Source organism: Lissotriton helveticus, chromosome 5_1 (genome assembly GCF_964261635.1).
Source record: "Lissotriton helveticus chromosome 5_1, aLisHel1.1, whole genome shotgun sequence".
NCBI classification, from domain to species: domain Eukaryota; kingdom Metazoa; phylum Chordata; class Amphibia; order Caudata; family Salamandridae; genus Lissotriton; species Lissotriton helveticus.
In genome coordinates this window covers 774,748,522-774,766,177 of record NC_136065.1, presented here as the reverse complement: position 1 = coordinate 774,766,177, position 17,656 = coordinate 774,748,522, and the positions used below count along the sequence as shown (strand labels likewise).

Sequence of the window (17,656 nt, the reverse complement as noted above, 5' to 3'; positions counted from 1 at the left end):
GGATCAGGATGAAAAAGTTCTACTGTCCGTGGTTTTGGTGCCTAGATTTTTGGATCGGTCGCTTTCTTGTCCTTATGTTTCCGTGGAGCTGTATCCGGCTCGACGTCTTTTGTCGGCTCGACAGCTGTTTTCGGGTCGACGGTCTTTCGGCCCTACTGTCTTTATAGGCTCGATGTGCCTTTTCAGTTCGCCGACTTTTTTCGAGTTGAGTGCCTTTTTCGGTTAGACGGCCTTCTTCGGCTCTGTGATATTCCTTGGTTCGAGGCCTTTTAGGGTCTATACCTTTTTTTGGGTCAACGCTCTTTTTCGGAAAGACTACTGTCGACAGTCTTCGTTGGATCGACTACGGTGTTCGGGTCCATGACCTTTTTCGTGTAGGCGCTCTTCTTCGGGTCGACAACTTTTTTGTGTCGGAGCCCGTTCTCGGCTCTGTGGCCTTCTTTGAAGCGACAGTCTTTTTGGGAAGTGTTTTACTTGGTACCAGTGTACCTGAAGGCTTAGGTGTAGTCTTCGTAGCAGAGCCGGAAGCCAGGGCTTCTGAAGCTATGTTTTGGTCTCGGCTAAGGCTTTTGGGCGATGCTTTGACCGGAGCCTTGGAAGGAGGTGGAGGCAGGGTAGGGGCTTTGGTACTCACGGTTTGCCCCGGTGGGATATCAGAGTCCGACTGGTCTTCTACGGTGACTAGCTCCAAGTCCTCTGCAAGTTAATGTTCATCCTCAAAAATGTTTTTTGGTTCTGGTGCCTGCCGCTGCATCTCTAGTCGGGCAGCTCTTCGGTTCCGGATAGTCTTCTTCGACCGAAACTGAGCCCAAGCTGGGCCGTTTTCTTTGTTGTGCTTCGGAGATCGGCATCTGTTGCATACTGTATGCTTGTCGCTATGTGGAAACATGGATCGACATTGTGGGCATCTTTTGAACGGGGTCCTTTCCATCGCCAGGAGGCCCACGTGGCGTCGAAAAGACCAAAAGGCCCGCGTCGACGACAGGATGTAGATGAAGAGTTGTAGAGTCGAGGGATACAGAGTGGAAACAATACCGTCGAAAGTTGAAGGTTTTCAGCCTTTGAATTTTGCAAAACTTCGGTCCTGAAGTTGGAGTTGTCAAAGAGCATCCGAACCCAATGGCGGAGAAAAAAAACAATCTGAAGATGAAGATGCCCATGCGCACTGTAGTCCAGGGGAGGAGTCGCCCATCTCGTGATACTTCAAAGACTCTTCCAAGACAACAAGGTGCAAACATCCGGACCCAACACTAGGCGGCGATCTATGCCAAGATATGAATTCAGCAGCCCACATGCCTCGAACAGGAATGTTTCCTAAAAATGCCATTGAAGCCCCCATTTTCCTTGTAGAGTGGGCTTTGGGAGGAACAGATAAGGTACATTTAGCTTTGATAGCAAATTTGTATGCATTTGACAATCCACCTAGTTAACCCAGACTGATCTAGGGTTGCACTTGTGTGGTGGTGAGAAAGACAGTTGTTTAGACTTCCGAAAGGGTTGTGTTCTCTCAACGTAGTATAACAATGCTCATTTGACATCTAGGGTATGAAGAGCTCTTTCTGCTACTGTCTGTGGCTGGGAGAAGAACACAGGAAGTTCCATTGATTGAATGAGGTGGAAGGGAGAGATGACTTTAGGGAGGAATTTTGTATTGGTACGGAGAACAACCTTCTTGTGATGCATTTGCAATAAAGGTTCTTGAATGGTTAGTGCTGGCAGTTCCTTAACTTTTCGTAGTGAAGTAATAGACACTAGGAATGCAACACCTTTCATGTTAAAAATTGTATTTCACATTTATGTAAAGGTTCGAAGGGAGGTCTTATTAGCCGTGTGAGAATATTCAAATTCCACACTGGTGAAGGTGGTACCCTGGGAGGAATTATTCGCTTGAGGCCTTCCATGAAGTCTTTTTATAGCAGGCACTTTGAACAGAGATAGATGCTGTCTGTTTTGTAGATGTTATATTTTTGAAGATGTAATAAGGACGCTATGATATGTTGAATAGACACGTATAGAGGATTAATGTTATGACAATATATTACAAAGCGTTTCCACTTGGCCGCATAGCATACTCTACTGGTTGGACGTCTAGCTTCTTTTATGACGTTCCTGCAGTCAGGAGGAATGTTAAGATATCCGAATTCTAGGATTTCAGGAGCCAGATCGCAAGGTTGAGCTGGGTCCGGGTGTCTGATCTCTCCACGGTTCTGGGTTAAAAGGCACGGAGATAGGAATAGCTTTTGGTGCGGCTCTTCAGACAGTTGTAGCAGTGTGGTGTACCACGGATGTCAGGCCCACGTTGGAGCATCTAGGATTAGGGCTAGAGAATGCTGCTGTAGTTTGCATACTACTAGTGGCATGAGTGGTAGAGGTGGAAAAGCGTACACAAATTTGCCTGACCCGTTAATACATATCGCATTGCCTTTGGACAGTGTGTGTGTGGATATATGGCAGACAACACCGGCGCCTTTTTTAGATCAGGGCCAAGAGGACAAAGGAGACCCAGGAGGGGCAAGAGAAAAAGGAAGGAACATCCAAGCACTCGAAGCACAACTGTTCCGAAGAGGGACAAGAAGAGAAACACTTAGTCACCAGGCACACACACCACCAGTGCACAATTTCTACAGGCACACCCACCACCAGCTATCAGTGCACACATCAATTGTTAACACATTGAAGCTTGGGCATTTGACGTTTGTGGATGGCAAAGGTCTATCTGCGACTGTCCCCACATTTGAAAGAATGGTTGAAGAACTTGCGGATGAAGTTCCCACTCGTGGGTCTGCTGCGTTTGACTACTTAACAGATCTGCTATGGTATTTTGTACTCCTGGAACATGCTGGGCTAAGTGGAATAGTTTGAGGTATAGCCCACCGCCATATGTTCTGTGCTAGCTGAGAGAGTTGCAAGGAGAGTGGTCCGTCCTGTTTTTGTATGTAATACATGGCTGTCATGTTGTCCGTGTGGACTAACAGCTTTGTTTGATACTTGCTTTTGGAAAGCTTTCAATGCTAGGAATATGGCTAGTAACTCTAGATTGATATGGAGTAACTTTTGTTGTGGTGTCCACCTGCCCTGCATGGTGTGTTCAAGTAGGTGTGCTCCCCAGCCTGAGAGCGATGCGTCCGCTGTCAAGACTATTTGAGGAACTGGCTCTAGGAACGGTCGCCCTTTGGAAAGGTTTTCGGTGTTCCACCACTGCAGAGAGATGAGTCCGACCATCTTCCAACACTAAGTCTGTTAATTGACCTGGAGCCTGGTTCCATTGACGTGCTAAGCACTCTTGGAGAGGACTCATTTGAAGTCTTGCATGGGGCACTATGAAAATGCAAGAGGCCATCATCCCTATGAGCTGCATGAACACTTGTGCTCGAAGGGAGTGTTGTGGCTGAAACTTTGTGAGAAGAGCTTCCATGCTGGCTATCCTTACAGGAGTGGGATAAGCTAGTGCTGTTGAAGTGTTTATTGTGGCACCGAGGTACTGTTGTACTTTGGATGGTTCCAGATAGGACTGTGTGGTTTATTGTGAACCCCAAGTTGTGAAGCAGTTGGATAGTGGCATGAGTGTTCTACACACTGGTTGTAGGAGCTGGCTTTTATGAGCCAGTCGTCCAGGTATGGGAAGACATGGATGCACTGTCTTCGTAAATGTGCTGCCACTACTGCTAGGCACTTGAATACTCTTGGTGCTGTTGAGACTCCGAATGGGAGTATTTTGAATTGATAGTGCTGCCCATCTATTACAAACCTGAGATACTTTGTGAATGGGAATGTGGAAGTATGGGTCCTTGAGATCTAGAGAAGCAAGGAAGTCATTTTGTAACAGAAGAGGAAGGACTTGGAGTGTGACCATGTGAAAATGGTCTATGAATATATTTAGAGGTCTGAGGTCTAAAATAGGCCTTAGAGAGCAGTCCTTCTTTGGGATAAGAAAGTATAGGGAGTAACTCCCTTGTTTTGTTGGTGCAGAGGAACCGGTTCTATTGCACCTCTTTCCAGCAGAGATTACTTTTTGCTTTAGCAGTGATAGATGCTCTTGTGACATTGGACGCTGTTTGGGTGGTATATTTGGGGGGGGGGGGAGGTAGATGTTAGTTCAAGACAGTAACCTGATTGAATAATTTGTCACACCCACCTGTCTGATGTGATGTTGGTATAGGAAGGAATCGTAGTCTTCCCCCCAGAGGAGTGGAATGTTTTGGGGGGTGGGGGGGTGGAGGCAGAGTTGTTGGTTTTGCCTCTGCCGTTGTTACCCCTGTAACCCCCTCTGTGGTAGCCCTTAGTGAATGTGGATTGGCTAGGGGTCTTATAGGAAGTGGAGGGGCTATGGGAGGAGTAGCGTCTTGTGTTGACTGTTGAGCAACGAAAAGAACGTCTGGGAGCTTGCAATTGCAAGGTTCCCATAGATTTAGCTGCGTCGGTGACTTTCTTCATTTTCGCTAAAGATACATCGACATTAGGGCCAAATAGGTGTTTCTCATCAAATTGCTGACTGAGGATGGAATTTTGTACTTCAGGTTTAAAACCTGAAATACGTAGCCAGGCATGCCTACGTAAAAGGACACTGGTGCTAATTGCCCTTGAGGCAGTATCTGCAGCATCTAGGGCACAACAAATGGAAGTATTGGTGATATTTTTACCTTGCTGTCTGAGTTAATTGGCCCCGTTTTATATTTATCTGGTAGATGCTGCATTATGGATTCCAGTTCATTATAATGTGCTCTGTCATATCTTGCCAATAGCGCTTCAGTATTGGCAATGTCCTATATGTTAGCTGCCTGTGACGCTGTTCATTTGCCGGAGGCGTCAAGGAGTTTAGATTCCTTATCTGGTGGTGAGGCCTCACCTGATGTTTGTGAATTGGCATGTTTACGTGCGTTAGAGACTACTAAGGAATCTAGTGGTGATGGGCCTCGAATGTAAACTGGATCTGCAGGGGCAGCATTGTATTTTTTCTCAATGCGGGTGGTTGAGGACTCTAGCCCTGACAGGATTTTTAATTGCCTCTGTTGCATGCTTAATGAACCCTTTAAGCATTGGCGAAGTGGACCTTTGTGTGAGAAAGTGAGTTTGTTACAGCACCCCCCCCCCCACACACACTTTTTGCCTGATACCTGATGCACTTTTCCTAGGTGTGCCCCGAGTCCCTGCCAATCAGGGACCCAGGGCCTGGGTTCCTTCCCTAAAAACTATCCTAAAGCCTAAACCCAATTGGCATTTCTGGCCACATGTCAGCCCTAGTAAATGGTACCCGAGGTACCCAGGGCATTGTGACCAGAGAAGACTCTCAGGGCTGCAGCACTTATTGTGCCACCATTAGGGGCCCTGTACCTTGACACAGGCTGAGTGTCTAGGTGCAGAACTTAACAAAGAGTCGACATGGCACACATCCCTGTGTGCCATGCCCACAACCCCACTGCCCTGGCATACATCATCCACCCCTCTAGCCGGGTGCCCTATGCCAGTGGTGGGGACAGGTGAGTGAGCCCTGTGCCCCTACAGTGCCCAGGGCCATTCATGGGCACTGTAAGTACAGTGATGCCATTAAGAGTATAAGGTGCTGGGAGGTTGTCATTATGAACTCCACAGCACCATAATGGCTACACTGACAAGTTTGATATCAAACTTCTCAGCACATTAAACCCACACTGATGCCAGTGTGGGATTTAATGTAAAATGCACTACAGAGGGCATCTTAGAGATGCCCCCTGAAACCTAACCTACAATCCACGTCTGCACTGAGTCGCTGCAGAGGCTGCCACACAGCAGACATGTTGCTGGACCCCTGGGTAGAGAGCCCCCCGCTCTCCTGGGCCTGCAAAAATGCACATCCTGGGCGAGGTGCTAGGTCTCCCACGGGATGGGCACGGGGAAGCATCAAAGGCCGCCTCTGCGAGCTTCCCCAGACCATTTGCTGTACCCAGCACCTGGCCCCCACCAGTCCTGACTCCTACTCTGGCGTGAAGACTGCCGGGAAAAACTAAGTCCGGAAGGGGGGGGTGTGCCAGCATGTGCCAACCACACCCCTCCGTTGGGGGAGACTAGGTGAAGCACGTCCCCAGGCTCCGGCCATCTTGAAGATGGGGAGCCCTGCCCAATCACAGCTAGGCTCCTGCCCCCCTCCCACAGGAGGGGAGCAGGCTAGGGGTGTACCCACCCCAGGACAGGGACCTATTGGTCCCTGTCCTTGCCCCACCTTCCTTAGATCCAGATTACGAAACAAGATCAAGGAACACAGACCTGCTGTGCAGCTGCTAAAAAGAAGACACCAACTGATTAGGCCCCAGACCTACCAGCCTGGTGACCCTCGAACCTGCTCCTGCTAAACCCCGGCGTCTCCTGTAGTCGGCAACCTCAAAAACCGGAGGATCAGACTACCTTGTGACTCTGGCTACCTGGGTCTCCCACGAGCAGTGGTACTGCTCAAAGCAAGTAACAAGCCCTGGCATCAGCCCGGAACCGCGAACCCTGCACACTACACCCGCCAAACCTGGCCTGTGCTGGAGTGAATCAAGACCCCGAGGTCGTCCCCCTGGCGATTCTAACTTGGAATCCAGTGCCCAAGGACTCAGACGACCCCGGCGACGCCTGCAGCCTCAAGACAAAGGACCCCACCGACCGCAACCAGCAGGGGTTTAGATTTCCCAGCCTCAAAAGACACCCCTGCACTCAGCGCCCCACGGTCCCCTGTGCCCAACTCCTGGGTGCCTACCTATCCTCCAAGATCCCAACTTACCCCTCGAAGTGCTGGTCGCTCCAAAAGATCCTCCGTCCGAGCCAGCAGCCTTTGTTCACTTTTCAAGATCCTCATTGAACAACATTGAGCTCCCGACGGCTCAAAAGCACTCTGCACCCCGCCGCCCGAGTGCCCCTGTGAGTGCAACCTTTGTCCTATACTACTTCCCCATTTGCCCTGAGCAAGTGACCAGGAGCCCAGCTCCCACAGCTGTGTGGCCTGCTAGCCAGCAGCCACCAACCGAAGGCCCCCTGCCTCTCATTGGCAGACATTGGGCCTAACTACCTCTGCACCCGGCCGCCCCTGTGCCGCTGAGGGTGTACTAACTATACTTACCTGACCCTGGGGGACCCCAGAGTCTAGGCCCAGAACCTTAATTTCACCAGTCGAGTACTCACCTGAAAACCCATGACTCGCTTTCCTGCCATAGGATAACATTGACTGGTTTTACGTGAAATTTCTTCTAAGTGCGAACTTTAGAAACTTTAAAATTTTCATCTAAAATCAGCCGAATATCAAAATCCGAAGTACTCACCTGTAATCAGGAGAGAAGCCAGTGCTGTATCTTTTAGCCCAGTACAGAACCGCAAAAGTAACCACAACCGTGGTTACTAGTAATCAAAATTTCATCCATAGGAAACCATTGACTGTTTCTGTGAAATGTCTTCTGTCTACCTTTGAAAGTTACAAATATTACTTAAAAATCGCACCAACTATTCAAACGTAGTTACTTACCTGTCTTAGGTAGCGACCCCAGTGCTGAACCTAGGAGTCCAGTACTGGATTACAAAAGTAACGAGAACCTGTGCTTTGAATTTCCTTCCATTGGATAACATTGCTGGTTTTGCACTAAAAGTTAGTGTCAACTTTTAAAATACCTTTATATTCTTTAGAAATCCTTGCAATAACCAAAACGTTTACTAAACTGTTTCCATCTTGGACCCCAAGGCTGAAACTAGGATCCAGTCCTGGGACTACAAAAGTAAATTGATAAAGTAACTATCTTCATTTATGTAGGAAAGAAACCCATTGAGCTAAATGTTAAATTGTGTTTAGAATTGTGTTGCCAACTGCAACCATTGTACCTATTGTGTTTACAAAGTTTGCCTCTTCGCAAAGTAATTATATGAGAGTACTCATATTGAGAAAGGAAAATGCTACTTACCAGTATGCATCTGTTCTTGGCATGTAGAGCTGCAGAGTTACACACTGCATAGATGGCCACCTAGTGTTGGGCCTGGATGTTTGCAGTTTGTTTGTTGTAGAAAAGTCTTTGGAAGTCACGGGATAGGCGACTCCTTTGTACGATACTGCACATGGGCATCGGCTCCATCCCCAGATTGTTTTTCGCCATTAGGGAAGTGATGAAGCTGTACAAGAGATAGTGATGTCCATGTGATTTGTATCCAATTAAGATAATACTGGAACAGATAAAGGTAGCCGGGGAGGCGGTTGGGCGTGTGTAACTCTGCAGCTCTACATGCCAAGAACAGATGCATACTGGTAAGTAGCATTTTCTGTTCGAGGCATATGAGCTGCAGATAACACTGCATAGATTACATAGCAGCTCCCACACCTAGCGGCGACCACCAGTATCTGTTGCAGTTTGAAACAGTTTTTAGTACAGCCTGGCCCACAGCGGCTTGTTTAGTTTGCACATCTACACAGCACTGCTTTGTGAATGTGTGCGGTGTAGACATGTAGCTACTTTGCATATATCATCTAGGGGAATGTTCCCTAAGAATGCCATTGAAGCCCCCATCTTCCTTGTAGAATGGGCTTTTGGAGGGATTGTTAATAAAAGTTGGGCTTTTTGATAACATTTGTATGCATTTAACAATCCACCTAGCGATCCCCGATTTTGATATGGGATTGCCTTTATGTGGCGGTGAGAAAGACACAAAAAGGTGTTTTGTTTTACGAAAAGCTTGTGTCCTTTCAATGTAGTACAGTAATGCTCTTTTGACGTCTAAGGTGTGTAGAGCTCTTTCTGTGACTGTTTGAGGCTGCAAGAAATACAGGCAGCTCAGATTGATTTAGATGGAATGGTGAAATGACTTTAGGAAGGAATTTTGGATTTGTACGAAGAACCACTTTGTTATGATGCATTTGCAGAACGGGTTCTTGAATGGTAAATGCTTGTAGTTCACTAACCCTTCTGAGAGAAGTAATTGCTACTAGGAAAGCTACTTTCCAGGTTAGGAACTGCAATTCACATTTGTGTAATGGTTGAAAGGGAGGTCCCATTAACCTTTTGATGACCACATTTAAATTCCACACTGGTGCAGGTGGTGTTCTGGGAGGAATAATTCTTTTGAGTCTTTCCATGAAAGCTTTAATAGCTGGTACTCTAAAAAGAGATAGATGTTGTCTATTTTGTAAGTATGCCGGAATGTCCGCGAGGTGTAGCCTGATAAATGTATAGGCCAAGTTAGACTTTTGAAGGTGTAATAAATATCCGATGATGTGTTGAATAGACACGTCTAAAAGATGAATTTGGTTGTTTTGGCAGTATACGACAAACCGATTCCACTTAGCAGCATAACATGCTCTAGTAGTGGGGCGTCTAGCTTCTTTGATAACGTTCATACATTCTGGGGGAAGGTGGAGATGACCAAACTAGGACTTCAGGAGCCAGATCGCTAGGTTGAGCTGAGCTGGCTCCGGGTGTCGGATCTCTCCATGGTTCTGCGTTAATAGGCGTGGAGATAGGTTTCGTTTTTGGTGTGGTACTACAGACATTTGCAACAGCGTGGTGTACCACGGTTGTCTGGTCCAAGTTGGAGCGACCAGGATGAGTGTCAGGGAATGTTGCTGTAGTTTGCGTACCACTAAAGGAAGTAGAAGACTTAGCAGATCTGCCGTAATTATTTGTACTCCTGGGACGTGTTGGGCTAAGAGGAAGATCTTTAGTGGTAGAGCCCATCTCCATATCTGCTGTGCTAACAGAGCTGCAGTGTGTTCCTCCTTGTTTATGTAGTATATAGCTGTCATATTGTCTGTGCGGACTAAGACAGCTTTGCCCGACACTTGAGTTTGAAAAGCTTTTAGGGCTAGAAACACAGCTAGCAACTCTTGGCCATTGATGTGGAGTAGCTTTTGTTGCGGTGTCCACCTGCATGCTGTGATGTAGTAGGTGAGCTCCCCAGCCGGAGAGCGATGCATCCGCTGTCATGACTATTTGAGGAACTGGCTCTAGAAACGGGCGCCCTTTGGAAAGGTTTTTGGTGTTCCACCATTGCAGAGAACGAGGAGTCTGACCGTCTACCAACACTAGGTCTGTCAGTTGACCTTGAGCCTGGTTCCATTGGGGTGCTAGGCACTCTTGAAGTGGACGCATTTGCAATCTTGCGTGAGGTTCTACAAATATGCAAGATGCCATCATTCCTATGAGCTGCATGAACACTGGAGCTGGTGGAGTGTTGCGGTTTGAATTTTGTTAGGAGAGTTTGAACACTTGTTATCCTGGCTGGAGAGGGATAAGCTAGTGTTAGTTGGGTGTTTATTGTAGCGCCGAGATACTGTTGTATGTGCGAGGGTTGTAGATGCGACTTGGTGTGATTTACTGTGAATCCCAAGTCGTGAAGCAGTTGAATAGTAGCGCGAGTGTGTTGTACACACTGGCTGTATGAGCTGCCTTTTATGAGCCAGTTATCTAGATAAGGGAAGACATGAATATGTTGTCAAGTGTGGTGCTACTACTGCTAGACATTTGGTAAACACCCTTGGCGCTGTTGTGACTCCCAATGGGAGCACTTTGAAGTGGTAGTGCTGCCCGTCTAGCACAAATCCGAGATATTTTCTGTGCGCTGTGTGGATGGGAATATGGAAGTAGGCGTCCTTGAGATCTAGAGTGACAAGGAAGTCGTTTAGTACCAACAGGGGAAGGACTGGTTGGAGTGTGACCATATGGAAATGATCCGACGGTATGTAAATGTTTAGAGGTCTGAGGTCTAGGATGGGTCTTAGAGATCTGTCCTTTTTGGTATTAGGAAATATAGGGAGTATACTCCTTTGTTTTTCTGATGCTCTAGAACTATTTCTATTGCATTTTTCTGCAGGAGGGATATTACCTCCTGTCTGAGCAATGTTAAATGTTCTTGTGACATTGGACGCTGCTTGGGTGGTATGTTTGGGGTAGATGTTAGTTCCAGACAACCTGAATGAATTATTTGGAGCACCCACCTGTCTGATGTGATGTTTTCCCAGGCTGGCAGGTATTGTTGGAGTCTTCCCCTGACAGGAGTAGAATGGGACAAGGGAAGTGAGTCATTGGGCAGGGGTAGAGGCAGAGCGGGAGTTATTTTTATCTCTGCCTTTGTTATTGTTACCCCTGTAACTAGCCCTTTGGTAGCCCTTGCTGTAAGTGGATTGTGTAGGGGCTTTGTACGAGGTAGAAGCTGTGTCTAAGGAGTATCCCCTGGTGGCACCTCTATAGGATGAGCGACAAAGTGAAAGTTTGGGAGCCTGCGACTGCAGGGCTCCCATAGATTTGGCGGTGTCTGTATCCTTTCATTTTCTCAAGAGATATATTCACGTTGGGTCCGAATAGGTGTTGCTCAAAGGGTTGATTAAGAATGGCACTTTGTACCTCAGGTTTGAATCCGGATATACGTAGCCAGGCATGTCTGCGTAGTAAAACGCTGGTGTTAACTGCCCTAGATCCCGCATCGAGGGCACACCGAATAGAGGTGTTTGTAATGTTTTTACCCTCTTGGATAAGCTTGTTTGCTCTATCCTTGTACCTGTCAGGGAGGTGTCTCATTAATGACTAACTAGTCATAATGTGCCCTATCGTATTTGGCCAATGCCTTTGTGTTGGCGATACGCCACATGTTTGCTGCTTGAGACGCAGTTCTTTTCCCTGATGCGTCAAGTAACTTAGACTCTTTATCTGGTGGTGCAGCATCACCTGATGTTTGCGAGTTTGCTCTTGCATGCGTTGGAAACTACAAGGGAGTCTAGTGGTACTGGACCTTTAATATATGCTGGGTCTGAGGGGGCAGCTTTATATTTTTTCTCTATACGAGGGTTAATGACCAGAGCTCTGACTGGGTCCTTGAAGACTTCAGGAGCGTGCTTAATCACTCCCTTAAGCATTGGTAAAATGGATGAGGACCTTTGTGCATTATCAAAAGGTATCCATTAGGAAGTCTTTCTCTACAGGGTCTGTATGTTTGTCTACCCCATGATATTGTACAGCCCTGTGTATTAACTCGTTGAACCCTATAGTGTCTTCTGATGGGGAAGGCCTTGAGGGGTATAAGTCATCCTGAGGGACATTTGGGACATCTGGAGTGGTATAATCATCCCATGGGTCAGGTGATCCTGTCGGAGTGGCGGGATCAGGTATGTTCCATATCAGAGCCATCATCCCTGTTGTCATCGTCTGGTACTATAGAGGATGCTGGGGAATGCTGTGGTATGGGAGGATGTGGCGATTGCATAGGTGGAGAAGGGAAGGCAGTCTTAAGGGAGAGGTAGCCATGTCCTTTGAATGCGGAGCTGGTGTGTCCAGTGGTCGCTTTTTTGAGGCCAAAATTAACTGTCCAGTGATTGGGTCCTTAGCTAGTCTTTTGAGCAGGGTCTGGATAAGGTAAATCCTCTGCAGGAGTCAGATCTTTTGATGCAGAGGAAGGTTTAGGCACCGAAGCTGCTTGTTTTTTTTTGTTGATAATGTCCTTTACCGGGGAAGCAGGAGTCCTTATCGGCTCCAAAGCTTTTTTCGGTTCCGGAATAGTTTTTGGATCTGATGTTTTTTTGGGATCCTATGGTTTTCGGTCCCGGTGGTTTTTTCGAATCTGAAGCCGGTTTGCTTGGTTCTGACCTGGGTTTCGGTGCAGATTGTTTGGACGTCGGCGTAGCTGGTATCGTTGTCTTTTGGTGCTGGTAAATGTGCGGCGGCCGACTCGTGCCAGAGTCGCCTGAAGGCTTAATTGGCTTCTTAGCCGGGTCCGAAGGTGGGGCAGTAGGAGCAGTGTGTCGGTGTGCACCGGAGCCCGAGGGCATAAATGGGGCCTTCTTTGGGTGTCGAGGAAGGGTCGGGTTGACCGTCTTACTACCCGCTGCGCTGGAGTGATTTATATCTTTTTATATAAAAACAATTGGCCTAGAGTTCAGTCCTTGAGTGTGTGAAACCTTTTGCTGACCGAGTGTGTACAACAAATGCTTTACACTGTCCTCTGGTACGGACTTACTGCTCGACCAAGCTACCACTTGAGTGTAAGGTCACACCTGGCTTCAACCTCTGTTATACCTCTGGGGTTTGTGGACTCAATACACACTGTACCTTATTCTGTCTGGTCCAGTATATATAGAGCCACTTTCTCACATTGTGCAGTGTCAAAAGTGTCTAATAAGAAATCTTCCTCCACAGTGGGTGTGCAAGTCGACCCCATGGGCAGCCCTATGGACTAGTCGGCTAAAACCTATATAGTGTCCTCTGGGGGAGAGGGGGGAGGCCTGGAGGGATATACATCTTGAGGGACGTAAGTGGTATAATCATCCCATGGATTAGGTGACTGAGGGAGACTATTGGTCCCTACTGGGTCATGTGCACCCCCATTTGTGTCAGAGTCTGTATCTATATCATCTGGATTAGGGGATGGTGTAGGAGATTGATGTGGTGGAAGAGGTAGAGTATGAGGAGGTGGTGAAGGGACCCTTAATGGAGAGGTTGCAATGTCTTTCTTTGGAGGAGGTGCAGGCGCCTCTAGTGGTCCCTTCTTGGAGGTAAGAGTAAGTTGGCCAGTCTTAAGAACCTTTACAAGTGTCTTTTGAGCAGAATCTGGTGTAAAAAGCTCTTATGTGGATGGCAAGTGTTTCGGTGTCGAAGTTCTCGGTAGCTGGTCTAGGGTCTTTCAGCTCAGAACTGTGACCTTTTGAAATGTCTTTAACTAGAATGTGTTTTTTCGGTTCCGGGGGTTTTATCGGCTCCGAAGCATGGGAGTCATGACCTTTAGGCAGTTTTTACTCGGCGTGTGGTTTTGACGTCGATGAGCCGGTGCCAGTCTTTGGCGACGAGTGCTTGGTGTCGAAGCAGCGGTCGGCGTGGATGAGGAAGACTGCTTCTTTTTCAGTGTCGGTATGGGATCGACACTAGGAATAGGCTGACTCGAGCCAGAGCCGCCTGAAGGCTTACTAGGCTTCTTTGCCGGGGATGAAGGCAGGGCGTGGGAAGCAGTCTCTCAGTGTGCACCCGGGCCCGAAGGTGAGGGTGTGACCGAAGTCTTTTTTTGACAGTGTCGAGGAAGGGTCTGGGGTCGACGTTCTTACTTACGACCCGTTGAGCTGGAGTGATGTCCTCAACTTGTGAGTCTTCAGCATCAGAGGAGCTGGTGCTTTCTTCGGCTGGCTGCCGTTTAGGCACATAGACACCCTCTTGAAAGATGTCGTCCGGGATCGAAGCCGACGAGCGAGCCCTTGTTCTTAGAGCTAGTCGGTCCCGAATAGTCTTCTTGGAGCAGAAGGAGGCAGAAGCAGAAGTCTTTGGCCTCGTGCTCCGGGGAGAAGCAAAGGTTGCACACCTCATGTAGATCGGTGTGGGGAAACTTTGACCCACAATGAAGACACTTCTTGAATGGTGTCCTTTCCATGAGCCAGAGAGTATCGCCCAGGTAGGCCCGAAGGCCTTAGTCGACGACCGGAATGAAAGACTTCGAAGTCGTGAAGTCGCGTCGATGGGGACAGAGATCGAAACAATACCATCCTACTGGGTGAGGATTGCACGCCAAAGGAAAATCTGTTCCAAACCAGAGCGCAAGAAACACATCCAAGCCCGATGGCAGAAAAAAAACAGGATGGAGCCGATGCCCATGCGCAATGTGGTCCAAAGGAGGAGTCACCCATCTCGTGACTTCCAAAGAACTTTTCAGGACAGAAACACTAGGTGGCGATCTATGCACAGTGTGTAATCTCCACCTCATATGCCTTGAACCTAAAGTTCTGTTGAGGGGCACCTTAACTTGTTCTTGGATAATGGAAACTCCGCAGTTAAGGCCTCGATCGACTGAAACCTCCACGAGGTACCCACTACTAGACTCCAGTCCTCAGTGAACGAGATTGAATCAGTTACACACAAACTGAAATTCTTGCAATGAGTATTGATGCAAATCTAATGGCCAAATGAGAACAATGGTTACCTGGGCAATTAACAAGGTGAGTAATTTGGGTATTACATTCAACACTATTGAGGCACAGTACCCACTCATGATACGTCACATGAACAGAGGTCCACAACAGCCCAAAGAATTTCCCCACAGTTGGTCATTCCTGTGATTAAACTAAGTGCACAAACTGCTCTATTATCTGTACTTGATCTCATGGTTATGGTCACAGAATACAGGATGTACTTAAATGGAGTACAAAACCGGTCATAAAGGGAGACCATGACATGAGCACATCTGCTAAAATGTTTAGATCTCAGACTCAAACTGATCAAAACATTTAAGTACCTGCTTCTGCATCGCTGGTGGAAGGTAGTTGCAAACAATCTCGAGTGCATTCTCAATCTGACCCTGCGTGGCATTTTTCTCCAACAACTTATCTAGGTACATCACAACCATCTTGCAAGTTTCACAATAGGGACCAGATTGTAAGTCTTTTGGAGAGATCATTTCTGTTCAAAAAGATAACTGTTAGCAAAGCTGAAACCGGTCACAAACATGAACTGTAGAATATGTGAAGGAAGAAAAAGTTATAATCCATGCTCAATAGATCATTCATTAAGCTCACAAAACAAACCACAAAACGTCTCAGATATGCAACAGTGCTTAAAACTTTAATTTAGAGGTGATCATCATGAATTAAAGAACAGTAGGCTTAAATAATCAGTGTTTTGTTTACGGCAGAACCTTGCAATGAAGCAAATTTACTATTTCCAACACTAGCTACCCTCCCATTACTAAAGCTCCATGGTGGCTTTGCTGAAGTCTAGGAAGTTAGGTATCAAACTTCCCAGCACATTAAACAATGAAAAATGCACTCTGGTCATCTTCGAGATGACCCCAGAAAAAACAACAAAAAAAAAACAGCCAACTTGTGGGATTACCAACTAGTTTCCAGCCATCTGCCGCCACCACCAGGCAGATTTCTGGACCCTTGGGTAGAGTGCTCCACTCTCTTGGTCTGGAAACAAAGCACATCCTGGGCAGGTGTCATGCCTCCTCCTAGGATGGGCAGGGTCCTCAAAGAGGGAGCTTCAAAGGCCTGCCACCTTTGTTAGCCAACACCAGCCTTTTGCTGCATCCGCAACTGGCTCCCACCAGTTCTGACCCCAATTTGGGCACAAGGACCAGCAGGAAAACCCAGCCAGGAAGGGAGGAGTGCACCACCTTTGCAAATGCCACCCATCAGATGAGAGGCGAAGTGAAGGCCACCTCAGTCCCTGCCATCTAGAAGGGTGTTGGGGCTCCAATCAGGAAGAGGCCTACCACCCCCCGCCCCCCACAAATCACTGAAGGGTGGCATATTAGGGAGTGTAGAGACCCCAGTTAAGGGACCCTTTGGTCCCAACCTGCACACCCCTGTAATGCTCCTAAATCTAATGTTCATGAGAACCCCTAAACCTTGTCTCGTCAGATATGGTGTGACAAGGACCGAAGAGCCCTGCTGCACAAGAGGACAACTGCTTAGCCCCAGCCCTACCGGCCTGTCTCCTGCTCTGAAACCCTGCAAGCTGAACCGGGTGCATCCTGCAGTCCGCAGCCTCCAAAAACCCCAGGGACATGCCCTGCCTTCCTAAAGAACTCTGATCTCCAGGGGACACCAGATTTGTCCATCACCAATACAGGACTCCAGATCTATAGCTGGGTCTGCGAGTCACCACTCTGCATAAGTCACCCACAGCCCGAACTAGAGTGGCCCAACACCCCAGCGAGGTCCCCCGGCGATCCGGACATATGTTCCAGCACTGGACGACCTCCATGTAACGTGCAACGCATGCAGTGAAGGCGGAAGCCCTGTGATAAAGTGTGTACCCCTGCCACTGTCTTGGGCAAAAGACAGGGTCACAAACCAGAAAGGAGAAATCGTGGATCAAATTGTTGATGCCCAGCTCAGTCACAGATCGACCAGAATGGCGAGGAGGCTTTGCTTGAGATGACCCCTTTTGAAACAAGGGTTGCTTCAGAGATCCTAGCATCAGGCCTCTGAATCCTGGTTCCAAAGTGAATGCAAGTTTGCTCCTTTGTTGGTCAAGAATACCCGAACACACTGGATGCAAATATGTGGCCCCAATGAATGAGCAGTGCGCCAGCAGATCAATACAGGAGTTCGGGAAGGACTTGAGTTCAGGGTACAGGTGCTGTGTCTCTGGTGCCCGTTAGATTGAAGTGAAGGAAACTGGTGCACTGCCTGAGACACTGGACAGGATCGCTAAGAGAATTTGCCCTGTGGGTGACTGACCTACCCTGAAAGAAGAGATGTTTTCCTTGAAACTGGGCTGTGATTCTTGAGGTGAGTTGTGCAGCTCCACCGTGGAAACAAGAGCCTGCCTGGGAGGCTCAAACGGACACAGGAAGATTACTCCCCTCTGGTTGGTTGTACAGCGGCTTCAATTTCCCCAAGGACTTTTGTGTCAATAATGTACCTCTTTGGATGTCCCGTTTGAGGAGGAGCCCTTTGCAGCTCTTCGTCCCAATTCCTATGGCCCTGTGTAGTCCTCCTGGTCCCAAAAATAATTCCTGTTCTAGCCCTCATAAAAGGAAAATTGACAAGTAGCCCCTGAAAATGTTTTTAGTAGACGGTTTTAGGATTTGCTTTTGCTTAGGACTAGAAAAATGATAATTGTTAGTAATAGTGGTCAATACTCTCTGCTATCTGTATATTAATTAGGACCCGATGCTCCGTTCGCTTGGTATTCGTGTTTATACCTTATATAGGAGAAGTGTGGCTCAATGGTTAGAGCAGGCAGACCTTGAT

The 17,656-nt window shown here is 47.7% G+C and overlaps 1 protein-coding gene across 3 annotated transcripts in view; it reads right to left on the bottom strand.

The window, feature by feature from the left end:
* The window catches only part of PSAP (prosaposin), a 237,666-nt gene that overhangs the window by 61,742 nt on the left and 158,268 nt on the right, over window positions 1-17,656 (bottom strand). For 2 of the 3 annotated variants that reach the window (XR_013594790.1, XM_078643248.1), the window contains one exon: window positions 15,190-15,353. Coding sequence is in view for 1 of the 3 variants with exons in the window: in XM_078643248.1 (XP_078499374.1) it covers window positions 15,190-15,353 (164 nt within the window). In the remaining 2 variants the exon portion in view is untranslated. Of the gene's footprint in view, window positions 1-8,858; window positions 9,425-12,952; window positions 15,354-17,656 lie in introns of those variants that run through there. The other variant, XR_013594791.1, reaches the window with a different exon arrangement.